Source organism: Hydractinia symbiolongicarpus, chromosome 7 (assembly GCF_029227915.1).
Source record: "Hydractinia symbiolongicarpus strain clone_291-10 chromosome 7, HSymV2.1, whole genome shotgun sequence".
NCBI lineage: Eukaryota > Metazoa > Cnidaria > Hydrozoa > Anthoathecata > Hydractiniidae > Hydractinia > Hydractinia symbiolongicarpus.
This window is the reverse complement of record NC_079881.1, coordinates 5431727-5445257: the sequence shown is the minus strand read 5'-3', so window position 1 is coordinate 5445257 and position 13531 is coordinate 5431727. Positions and strand designations below refer to the sequence as shown.

Genomic DNA, 13531 nt, shown 5'->3' with positions numbered 1-13531 from the left:
GGCAAAAATTGCAAAGTATGAAAAATAGAATAATGAAGGCGTTATAATTGGACAAATTCTTTGCAAATAAGGAAAAGTTAGCAAAAATTAAGAAAGTGTAGAACCTCGACGTCATATTTATCGAATAACACCAACAGTTAACACCAATAAATATTTTTCTGTCCTTTCTTGAAAACTCTGGCAGAGGGGAGTATTCAATAAGTTAAAATTATTGAAAACGGTGTTTTAAATCACTAGACCGTAAATCTTCACCACCTGTAAAATTGCGTACACACGTATGTTTGCAAAGTCAAATATGTTTACAAAAATTAAACAAACTAGTCATTAGCTCGTGGAAAAATCCACGGGTTCGCCCGTCCTTTTTATACTACATTGCGTGCTTCTCGCTACTTGCGCAACTTCGGTACCATTTTGCGTGACAAACGGACAGACGTATACGGGTATTATAATATATACATCACTGCGAAAACTATGGACCAGTTTCTCTTATCTGTTTAGGTAAATTACTGGAAATATTTGCATGTTCAATAAATTTAATTTTATTACTGACCACCAATAGGATTCCATGAGTGGGCGTGCGTTCTGTAACATGCAAGTGACGTGCTTGGTTACACTATTTGTGGAGACCGCAAAATTAAATTTTATTTTAACATTATTTGCCTTATTCAGGCCCCAATTAGACAAAAATCTGAAGAAAAAAAATTGTTTTATTTGGTGTACTTCTCTTTGAGGCACGCTAGAGGCACAAAAACTGCAAAAGGAAATAGACGTAATTTAGGGAAAATAGACTCTAAGATGTAAATGGATCATTGGGTGAAAAGTTTTAATGTTATTAACGAAAGTATGCCAGATAGCGGATTTTTGCTCCTTCTAGCCTTAAGGGGTTAAATTGTGAAAAAGTCAGTTACTTTCAATATATAGTACATTCGTAACAAATTGCACTGAATACTAATGAAAGAGAGTTTTGTTTTATTTCTGTGATTTTTAATGTCCCCTGAATAGAAGAGGATATGATCATAGTATTCATGCTACTGACTTCTTCCACTTTAATGTCGAAGGTGATTCACTAAAATATTCTAATTTTAAAAACTGCGACGTCATTAATGACGTCAGTAACTTGATGACAGTAAAGAGACAAGACTAATACTGTATTGTAAAATCCCTCATGTTATTACCAATTCTTGCAAATCAAGAATTTATAAACTACACTGGTTTTTATATGTAACCGCTATTTTTCTTTCTTGACAATAATTTTTGCATTCGCAAAAGAGTTGAGCCAGCTGAGCCAGCTTTAAAAAATTTCTTGGATTTTTCAGGATATAATAAACTTCAGAAAAAAAAAAAGAAATGAGAAAGAAAACTGTTTGGCAAAAAAATTTTTATATCTATTTCTTTAATTTTTGTGTTATGCTGTGCAGAACGCAGCAAATAGGAGACTATACCGTGATACGTAGCGTGTTTATTAAATGATAAGTGAAGTTATGTTTCCCTGACTCATGAAAACGTACAATATTGTAATAGCATCTACTAAAAGACAGGAAGCAAGCATTCTGTTTTAATTAAGCAATTGTCCAAGGGAAGGTTATCCAGGGTTACTCCACTTGTCCTAAGTGGGAATTACTGACAATATGTATGGAAACTTTAGATGAAAGAAAACGAAAATTTCAACCACTTGCAAAATTTGTTCTATTAATAGAAAGAACTTTTTACGATAATAAAAACCAAAGTACAACAATTGAAAAAGTTGTTAAAGAGAGTACTTCAAGTCTAGATCTATAAAACGAGTATGGTTACGAAAGCAAGAATTACTCTGATTGAAGATGCCCTGGTGGTGTACATGAAAAAAGAAAGAGCTAGCCGTCAAACAGTTAGCTGCAAAAATGATTCACAAAAAAGTAGCAAAACCTTTTCCAAATGTCTTTCCCTTGTCCTAAAGGAACATTCAAAGCATCAAAAGGTTGGCTAATCCTAATGTTAGAAATAAGAATTACGCTGTGTGCGTAGAAGAGACTTTTCTACACACTCAGTGTAATTCTTTTTTTACCAAACAGTGTACTCCGGTTAACTCAAACCTCCAAAAAACCGCAATAATTTGCTTCACTTAACGAATGTTCGATCCAAGCGAAGTCACCATTAAGTCGAACTTTAGGAAAAATAAGATAATAGTTCGAGTTAAGGCGATTTTTCTTTTTTTAAAAAAAACTACTAAAGTATCACATTTTGTATAGTCAAAGATTACTGATTTTGATAATAATCTCAAATATCCACTTGTTTTAATTTGGAGGTTAACTCATTCTCTACAATTGTGTCAATTTGGTGATTACATTGGTGTATGCACTCACCATTTTCACTGAACAGCATGTACTCGCGAAAGACCTCCAGTGCTCATCATCAGAAGATTTGGGACAACTTGGTTGAATATGTGATTATAATTATCGCTTTCTTCCGTTACATGATCATCTTGATCTGGGATATCTAATAAAATTTCGTCATTGGTCATAACTGGTTCCGTGTTTATGACAGACAAATTAAATCGACCGATACAAGGGCATCAATTGATGGATAGGCCGGACAATTGTCAACCACTAGAGCAAAGACCGTGTTTTATTTCTTGCGAAGTGACCCATTTTCAAGGTGTCATGTGAAGATCATTGGAAAAAGATGTAATCTTGGCGATGGGGAAGGTTTGAAAGTTTTCTGCACACTAAATATATCCAGACAAGTGAAGCTTAATTCTATTTTGAAATGAATTAATTAGAATTAAAGAAATCAATTTTTATAAAACAAATTGTTTTTCTCTTCCCTTTAAAGTTCGAGTTATCCGAAGGAATTGTCTGAAGAGGGACTCGAAAATGGTTCGAGATAGCGAATGTTCGAGTTAACCAAGGTTCGAGTTAACGAGTGATTTTTATAAGAGATTAATAAGGAATGTCCAAGGGACCGGGCAAAATAGTTCGAGATAATAAAATTTCGAGTTATCCGGTATTCGAGTTACCGGGAGTCTACTGTATATGCACCAGAACGAGCTGATCGTTTTCTTGCCAAGATAAAGGATTTCTACCGGTGTATGAATTGATTTTGAACATAAATGAAAATCCAAGATCCACAACCGGCGTAAAACTTGCAACAACGTGGCACAAGTAGTTGAATCTTACTGCTGTTTCAACCGTAGGGGTTCAGGGGCAAGGTGAGGAGTAATTTAAAAGAAGAACAAAAAGAAAAAGATGTAGAAGAAAGCCAGAGTACTCAGATATTGATATCGGAACAGAATAATTTTAAATGCTCTGTTTTCATGTCCAAAATAATTTACTCGAAGTTTATGAAAAATAAAATCTCTTTTTTATTTTTCAATCTTCATTGCTGTCTTGACTATAAAAAACACAGGCTCATGTATACGGGATCGTTTTCTAAATAAAAAAGATAAAAAATCGTCTTAAATTTGAACAAGAGTTATGGGCTCATTCAGGGGAATAGATAAAAAGGCAAATAACAAATTCGAAAATACCTTGAATAGAAGGCAAACACAAACAAATTCTGACATAGCAATTCCTATTAATACAATATAAACTGTTTTGTCTATCTATACCGAGAGATATTACCCGAGGTCAAAGGTATAGACTCGAAATATTACCGAGGGTAATATTTCTCGGAAGAGATAGATAAAACAGTGTATATTGTATTTATTAACGGATAGCTATTTTTAGGGGGTTTGTAGAAACCACGATTATTTTCTAAAGATTTACTTGTGACAAGGTTGTAAAACCAGGTTTTGATAAAGAAAGAAAATGTTCGATTTGAATTCAATTTTTTAAATACATGTACAAATAGAGAACAAAACATTCGAATATCCATATATAGAATTTTTTTAAACGTTTTTTGACCCAAAGTTTATTCTTCGTTGCTTATTGTTGCGATGAATGTTGATATTAAAAACGCAGTGGATTTAAACATTTCTTGCTGTTTTTCTGGCGGAGTGATGCGAGGTTTTGGATTTACTGTAACTTGATTTTTGAGACTGTATATAGCTACCTATGTTACCAATTCCCTGCGAAGTTGTTTGTTTATATCTATAGTAACCATTTTGGTTGCTATGAGGTTAAAAGTTATACCGTGCTGTATAAAGCCCGTATTGACCGGTTGAAAATATCTGTCAGTAAATAAATACATATATACCGCTTATTTTGTTGTACATTGAGTGTGTTAAACCGATCATGTCAAAATACGACTTAAAACATTTTTTACAAAAAAGCACCATTTGGCTTTTGTGGCAAGTAGGAAATTGCTGATTAAAAAACATTAAATTTTCTAAGCAGTAAAACCTTCCACACTAAGTTCCACACTAACTATGAAATACATGAATAAACGGTTAACTAATAAATTATAACTAGTCGTCAACCCGTGGAAAATTCCACTGGGTTGCCCGTCCTTTATATATCGGATTTCGTGTTTTCGTAACAGACAGACAAACAGACAGACGACGGCTATTATTAGAGAGACTAGTCGTTAACCCGTGGAAAAAACCACGGGGTCGCCCGTCTTTTATATATCGCATTGCGTGTTTCCGTAACAAAAAGACAAACAGACGCACAAACAAACAGACGGAATACGGCTATTATTAAAGAGATGTAACATCTCTTGCGGGGTGAACATTTGTTATGCATAGCCTCCATTTAATGTATAAAGTGAGAATTTCACTTTGAAGCCAAAAATCCTTTTTCAAAACAACTATCATTTTCAATTTAGCGCTTTTAAAACAAAACCTTCAACTTGTTTATCCTTTCTATTATATTTATTTCGTTTGACAATAAAACAGGTCATAGATGACTTTCAATTTTCTAATTGATGACAAGTAACAATATCATTTAACCTCTGCTCAACACTTCCTAACGGATGCACAGAAAAGAAGAAGTGCTATTTCACAAAAATAAAAGTCCTGTAGGTTTGAAAATGGTTAACATACAGTTTCAAATCTTGGTGGTGGTATTAACAGCGACATTAACAGGTTATTATTTTATAAATCAAGTTTTTCTTATAGTTTTCGTACATTCTGAATTTAGGCCTTTCTATTCAGTGGATTGTTTGCTTGAAATTTACGTTTTATTTGTGTTGTTGCTGATGTTGTTGCTTTCGTTGCGGCCTGTGTTTTTTTTAAGGGTGTAGCTTCAGGATACATTTGACATATTTTGTTTTCCAAGACTTAATTTCAAGCAATTATGCGAATCTCATACTGAAAGTAATTTCTGCCACGTTTCCCCGGATTTGACGTCATTGGAAAAGGTGCTAACATTGGCAATATTTTTTTACCAAATGGTTACTTAGGATCAGGGCAAGTCTTGTGTACTATAAACAACAAAAAATTACAGATGGGGAGTGAACCTTTTTTCAAGGATTGAAGATCCCGTAAATTAAAACAGAAATAATGTACGTATACATCAGAGTAATTCATTTCATAGCTAAGTTATATTTCAATTTTAGCGCTCTGCAATAATTTTCACACGATTCAGGTCTACATTTATTTAATTTTTAACGTTTGACCCTTAAAATATTTATCTTTCATAATAGTTGTTTGTTTCACTTTGACGTAAATGACATTAGGTAAAAGATGTCGTTGGGGCTAAAAGAGCTTTACTTGAGAGGACTACCGTAGATCCCCAAAACAACGCCCGGAAGGTGGGGGGAGGGGTATCTTTTTAGCTTTTGAGGGGACCGTTTATTGGAAGGGAAGTTTAAAATAGGGAGGTATTTAAAAAAATCAGTTTTGTATTTATACAAAGTTATAAGTTTATTATATCATTTTTAAATGCTGACTCAGCCAATTCTATGAAAATCACGGTCATTGGAAAGCGAAAATAAGCAAATATTAATCACTAAAACAACTTGAGCGAGAACAACTTGAACACTTGTCATTTGTTTTTACCCATAAAAGACATCTGGGAAAATGTCTTCATTAAAAGCCATTTCTATTAAAGGGGGATTTAATAAAAGGGGGTGTTTGAAAGAAGGGGCGCTTATTAGACGCTTTACGGTAATTATACTCAACATGAAGCAAACATTTCGTCACATTCACCAAGATCGACCCTAGCACCGTTTACTTTAGCGGCGAAAATCTATTTCACTAGAACTATCAGAAAGCGTAGCGCCGTTGAAAAGCATATAGTCTTGGGGATGAGGTTGCCTATTCACAGCTTTGTACGCAGACTTGGTGGATAAAGAAAGCATAGTGATCAGGATGCTGGCAAAAATGACGATGATTTGACACTTTCGCTAACTTTACACCTCTTAGATTTTACACCTATTACAAATCTCAAATATTAAATTGCTTTGTTTTCAAGATAAGAGGAATGCCTACACTTCTGTCACAGTAAAAATACTGACCAATTGATGCTGTTTGTTTGGCCATTGCAAGAAGTAGCCCAAAAACTGCCATTTCCACAAATATTATGTCAGGATTGTAGCTATCTAAGGTATCTTTTTGTAATATGTTGTTGTCTTATTCATTTAGATTCAGCAGCTGTATTTGTATCGCGTCGAAATGGAAAAGACAAAAATGGATGTGGACGAGATTTAACATTTCCTTGTAAATCTCTAGGATACGTTCTGGAAACCAAGGTGACAGTAATTAATCTAGACGGAGGTAAAGATGAATTAAGTCCATTAACGTATGAAGTTTACAAAACTTTCCAGCTTAAAAGAGATATCGCAATGGAAGGTACTGGAAAAGTGTTACCGATTATACTAATGCCAAATCACCAAGGAACCTTCAACAGATATCTGTTTTATTCTTCTGATAACCACACCATTACCGTTAATAGAATTAGGTTCTACAATGTCTCTTTAATCACCGTTGGAATATCCTTCTCGAATATAAAATTACATAGCTGTGTTTTGGAGCATTGTAATGATTTTATAGCTCGTGAGAATATCATGGCCAGAAAAGACTTATTAAACTTCGAAATAACCAACTGCAAGTTTATTAACTCAAAATTTAATCTACTCTTTGCGGATCTAAGAATTTTTAATAGCACCATAGTTAGATCGTCAATTCATGCTACCGATGTAGTCGTTGTCAATATATCAAATTGTGTTTTTCAAAACATACCCAATGTATTGCTAACTTGTAAACTATCACCTTTTTCCGTTGTTGTTATATCTAATACCAACTTTATGAACACGCTGACGCTTCAAAATGCAATAACAGTATCTCTCTGCTCAAGACTTTATATATTATATTCTAGCTTTGAGGGCTTCAAATATAACACAATACGTATGGACTATGTAGGTCTGGCGACTGTAAAGCGTTCAATTTTTAAAAACAATAAGGGTATACTAGGTGGTGCTCTAACACTAACAAGAAGCCGGGTAGTTGTTACAAACAGTATCTTTTTAAACAACACAGCAACATACGGAGGAGCAATCTATTTTACAGACGGTACTGTAAGCTTATTGGTAGAGAACTCGAAGTTTATTTCAAACACGGCTTTGGTGTTAGGCGGAAGTATTTATGCCATCATCGAAAAAAGCCTTTCCTATTCAACTATTGTACTTAACAACGTTACTATGTATGGAAATCCGATATATCCATTAAGTTCTGGTGTGTTGATTTATTCAACAATTCCAGCATTTTTTCAAAATGTCACAATGGCTGTTTCAAAGATGCTGCCAGAGTGGCCAATTACAGACGGATTTACGTGTCATGATGCCTGCCTTGCAAGCTTAGATCACTGGACAGTCAATTTTACCTATGTCTGCCCAGATAATCATTACGTTGTACCAGTAAGGTATGGCAAACTGAAAGAATTGTCGTCCTTGCGTTGTGTAAGATGCAAGAAAAACTCTTACACCATGCGCCAGGGGAAATTTCAAATCTTACATGATCGTTCTAGAGTCTTAAACAAGTACGCAGCATGCCTGAAATGCCCTTCCGGTGGACATTGTGATAATAGAATTACAAGTCGTGATAATTTTTGGGGTTATGCATCAACAGTTCAAAGAATAGTAGCGTTTTTACCTTGTCCACCATCGTACTGCTGTTCACATGGAAAGGTCAAATGTGTCTCATACAATACTTGCAATAGATATAGGATGGGCATTTTATGTGGATCATGTAAAACTGGCTACCGAGTAAATTTTGTTGATGAAAGCTGTATCTTAAAAACCGGATGCCAGAAACACATATTTTGGCTACTTTACTTGTTTTATGCAATTATTTATACAGGAATACTCCTTTATTACAAAAATGTGTTCTTGTTTATTTTGAAACATATCAGAAGTTTTAAAAAGACAAAAGTTCTACATGAGTCGGTAATGGAACCCTTGCTTGACGGTACTGAATTTGATAGGGAGGATGAACGTAATACGGCCATTATTAGTGCAGTGGCAACACAAGAAGATCCTTGCACAACGCCTAATTATCATGAAGAAGTTGGTATGATAAAAAATATTTCTGGAACAAAGACCATTTTATTTTTCTTCTATCAAATCGAAGTTTTACTGCGAATTAACGAAAACGATCATCAGACAAAATCTGTTGTGGGAAGTGTTAAAAAAATAATTTCGTCTGTATTCAACTTACAAATTATTTCTGAACCGTTATCAAAATTGTGCCCAAGTAAAGATCTGACAAAGGTCGGAAAAGAAGTCGTTAAAATATCCATTATTCCAACAGCAATGATGTTTCTTATCTTAGCCTTCGTTACAAAGAAAATTTATTCGGCATGTATAACGCGAAGGAGAGAGGAAGGAGAATTAGCGAATTGCCAAAAAGACGTACATGTAAAGGTCAAATCGTGTCTAATTCAACTCACATTGCTAGGTTACACTGGAATTTCAGCATTCTGCTTAAGAATGATGAATTGCGTCAACATAAACGACACAGGTCACTTGTACATACAAGGTGATGTTGTCTGTTATTTATGGTGGCAATATCTTATCATGGTCTTTTTCTCCATTTGGATAGTGTTATTTCCTTTATCAACCTACCTTTCGGAAAAAATGCTGACTAAGGATCATATAACGAGTTCACAATTTTACTTTTGCTTCGCCTTTCCTCCATATGCAATTTATCGCTACCTGAAAAGAAAGCGTATCATTCCTGACTTCAACAGTAACCAACCATATGACGGGACGAAGGAGAAGGATCAAATCATTGGATTGTTTCAAGGACCGTATCGATCAAAGATTTCTAACTCACAATCAATTGGGAGATTATTGTATTGCTTCGACGACTAATCCTTTCTGCTATGTGTGTATGCATAGTCAACCCTGTTTGGAAAACCTTTTTTACATTTCCAATGCTTCTGTTATTCTTGTTACATCACTGGTATCAACAACCGTTTTGCAGCAGTGCACTTAACAGGTTGGAAACTGCGTCGCTATCACTGTTGCTGACTCTCAATGTCTTTAATTTAATTTGGGCTATGGATTATATGTATGCGTTTACAGAATTACCGGGCTTCAAATTGATCGATACAATCTGCGTTTGGACACGAGATATTATTCTTGTATCGCCTCCGTTGGTAATTGTAGTCATCTTAGTATCAGCCGCAGTGAAAAAACTCTACTGCATGATCAGAAATTATTTCCATGAAAAGGAAAACTAGTTGCAGAAAGATACATACAAGTTGTGATTTCACACTATCGCTACAATACTTTCTAATGGTGTTTTGCGTTATTAGTACTGAAGATTTAGCATACGTACCCGTGTTGTAAATTGTTTGGTTATTTAAGTCATATAAAGTGCTTAAGTCTAAATAAGCTTCTAAGTGATTTTATGTTAAGATAAAATCTCCTTTGTGTGAGTTGTGTGTTCATTTTAATTGATCTCTTATATTAATACGAAAACTGTGTCTGTCCGTCTGTGACCAACAAAGTCGATTATATTTTCTACTATTTTCTTACAAAGCGCCTAACACATTCTCTATAAAAATGTTCCGCATTTTATATAATTTTATTTTCGTTTTTAATTTGCTGGAGCTAATCACGTGCTTTAATAAAGCCATTTTATTAGCTGGTAATTTTATTGTATGCTAATATAAAATATGATGTAACGGATGCTTTGTTAAAAATTATTGCAAGGATAAAGTCACCAGCAATTAAAGTTGTTATGATTGCTCGTATCATTTTAATGTAATTGACTACAAACTGTTTTGTGAGAAGAAGCAAAGTACACTTTAATTTATTTTATTATGTAAGATAATTTGTAACAAGTATATATGTATAAGTATATAATTTGTTTTGATGTTTTGTGTTATCCTACCTGTGTTACATCTCAGCTGCATTTCCCTTCAGTTTACCAACTTTCCCTATGGCGGATCTGCTAGAAGAATATTGTTAACTGCATTTCAGTTTTTGATTTTTATCATTAGGGTTATTAATTGCTATGAACTGTTGTTATCCATCATGGTCAGCCTAGCCATAATGCAAGTGTCAAACGAGTAAGAAATGTTATTGTGTGCCATATCGCTGGTTTTTGTCGCTGTCTCAAAGAAGTATCGTAGCCAATAGTCACTACTACTTTATTGCTTTGTTATAATACTTCCTTAATTTCTTTCGTTAGGATTATTCCTAGAACTTAATACTCACTTGAAAATTTTATTTCATCACGTGGAATTATTCTGCAAATTTTAGATACGTGATTATTCCGATTTTTCTATGTTGAATAAATGATGAATGAAAAGACCTTGCATGCCAAAAGATTTCGGATTCTTGTTCGTGTTCTCTATACCTTTCAAGGTCCCAGTAGCCTGTTTTGTACAGAACTTTTACAATGTCGTTCCGTCATTTGAAATAATTAAGTATTATCCCATGGTATTATCTTGAACTTGCAAAATGTTTCATGTAGTACGTGAGATGCAGGCTAGAACAAAGCAACGCGTTACAGTTAGCGGGCAAAGCAAGGGTTTTAACTTTAAGTAACCCAAAGCGCATCAGACTTCAGAATCAGATGAAAAAGTAGGATCTAATCCTATTCCTGCGCCGTTTGCCACGCGCTAACCAAACAAATTGCTTGTATTTTTTGAGGTATTAATTTTTGATTTTTTTCAACCTGTTTTTAAAATTTTCTTTATGTTTCTGTATTTAGTCCTTCAGAACAACTGTATTAACACCTTTTTTATTAGTCACCCTTTCTCCATGAAAAATGTTATCAGAATTAAGGTCTCCCCAAATTTAAAAAAAGTAATCTGTGAAAATTAATACTTTACCAATACCGCACAACAGTATTTAACATCTATATAAAAGAAACGAAGAGATTTTAGCATATCAATTTATTAAATAATATTGCTTGTGTTGTAGCGATATCTCTGAAATGTTTTATTATACCTGTGACATGTCTAAAATCCTTATGAAGTTTAACATATCTAAGATTTCCCCATCACCGGGTTAAACCGGCGCTTTAGTATAGTATGTCATAAATCGAGTGAGGCGCAGAACATTATGGTGTTTCCAGTGTAATATATTTTTCAACAAAATTGTAGCGCAGCATTGTGGTCTTTCTGGTGTAATATATTTTTTAAACAACAACTTTCCAGAACTTTAGCTAAAATAAATTATTTTTCAGAGAACGTTCCCGCTAAAAGTTTAAAAATAAATATTACTTCGGGCTGAGTGATTAGTACAGTTAACCAATGTCGTATAATACCTTTTTTTGAAAGAAAACTTTATCGTAACTTTGGTTAAACAGAAACACAGGAAACAACCACCATTAACATTGGACTGAGCACTTAGTACTGGTAAACTGTGTCGTCAATGCGTTTAGGCGTGATACCCTTTTCAAAAAACTGTGTCGTAACTTTGGTTTACATAACAACAAGGGATATACTCTGTTAACACTTGGTTAAACGCTTACTACATACAGGTAAACAGTGTCATATACCATATAGGCGTCATAGCCTTTTCAAAAAAACTTATCACAGCCTCATATTAAACAAAACAAACAGGAAACAATCTGTTGCTACCAACAGGCTGAGCGCTTAGTACAGCTAAACGGTGTTGCACATGTGTATAGACGCAATACCTTTTTCGAAAAAACTTTACTGCAACTTCGGTTTAAATAAAAACACGGGAAACAGTCTATTGTTACCTCCGTCCAGCTAAAAAAATCGCTCACCAATATTATTTTGCGGAGTAAGTTTTCATGACAGTAATAAAAGATGTCGCTACCTACTAACCGCATTTAGCATAAGAAATATTGATTAAGAATTTTGTAGTAGCTAACCAAACTGCATTTGGCTTTGGCTACTTTTACTCTTCAGCCAGAGGTACCTGTCGGTCAAAGTATGTTCGCACAACCCCGTATCAATTAGGTTTTGAAAAAGCTCTACATTTACACATTGTGTATTTACAAGCCAAAGTAAAACTTAAAACACTTTCAAAATAACGCCATTTTTAAATTTTGAATGCCAATAAATTTCCATCATATCCATTATCATGGTTCTTCAAGCAAATGGTTTATTTAAATTCATAAAATTTAAATATTATAGATATGTTCTTACCTATGTAACTTAATGACATTTTTTTAATACTACCAAAACTCGACCATAAACATGTTTTTGACTACGTCTCTGCAGCATGTTTTATCATTCTTCCATTTTTTGCACATGCTTTACAAAAACAACATAGACATACATCGTTTTCTAAGCAAATAAATAAAGAGTTTTTTGAATTTCATAAATATAAAAACGTGATTTATACTCAATCCAAAAACTATCAGATTTTTTTATTTTTTCTTGCAGTCGCATAAGTTTGTAAAAACGATTGTGAAAACAGACCTTTTGATCTCGTCGCTTAAGCCGTGTTTTAACGCAGTGTCTTTTCCGTTCCTTCAACTTGTAGACAAGGTTTTTTGTTGCAAGATACCACAAAATTTAGCTACATACAAACCACTGTTAATTTTTGCTGCAAAGATGTTCCAACAAAATGTTGTTGCTTGCGCCACTAAAAGGTTTATTTTTGTCCCATGGCTTTAGAGTTTAAGCAATGAAAATTTACTAGGTAAAATATGCATCACATATTTAGTGCATCAAACGAAATAAACTTGTGTAATTGGCGCCTGAATAAGTTGCTGGTTCAAGCACAAACAGATAAACTATTCTACATAATATCAAATTATATTTATTTTGGTATAATTTGCTATCATGTGACAGACATAATCTACATCAACTTTCATGACATATAATCCAAAACAAAGCGGTGTGAATAATAATGATACCACTGAGTATTTTTATACTTGTTAAAATCTAAAGTCGTGTGTAGCTACATCTGTCAAAAAAAATACTTTTACTCATCGCGGCTGCAAAATGCAATAGAATTGTTTTAATACACCGTTTTTCCCGAAAGGTTTTCTGCTGAATAAGAAAAAGAAACGAAACGAAAATTCAATCATTTATTTGTTTATTGTCACTCTCTTTTCATTACTAACATGTGTCTTCTCATCCCGAGATTCTATAGGTTGGCCTACATACAGTACACACTCAACTTTGCAGCAAAAGTTCATTCTTAAGCTAAAGGCAAACGCTTTTAGCTTAAGAATGAA

The 13531-nt window shown here is 33.9% G+C and overlaps 1 protein-coding gene across 1 annotated transcript; it reads left to right on the top strand.

Annotated features, from left to right (window-relative positions):
- The first annotated feature begins 4507 nt into the window (after window positions 1-4507).
- On the top strand, window positions 4508-10222 carry LOC130649380 (uncharacterized). Its single transcript, XM_057455651.1, has 2 exons — window positions 4508-5002; window positions 6503-10222. Exons 1-2 carry the CDS (start codon window positions 4891-4893, stop codon window positions 9226-9228), a joined length of 2838 nt encoding a protein of 945 aa, XP_057311634.1. The 5' UTR covers window positions 4508-4890; the 3' UTR covers window positions 9229-10222.
- Window positions 10223-13531: the final 3309 nt, after the last annotated feature.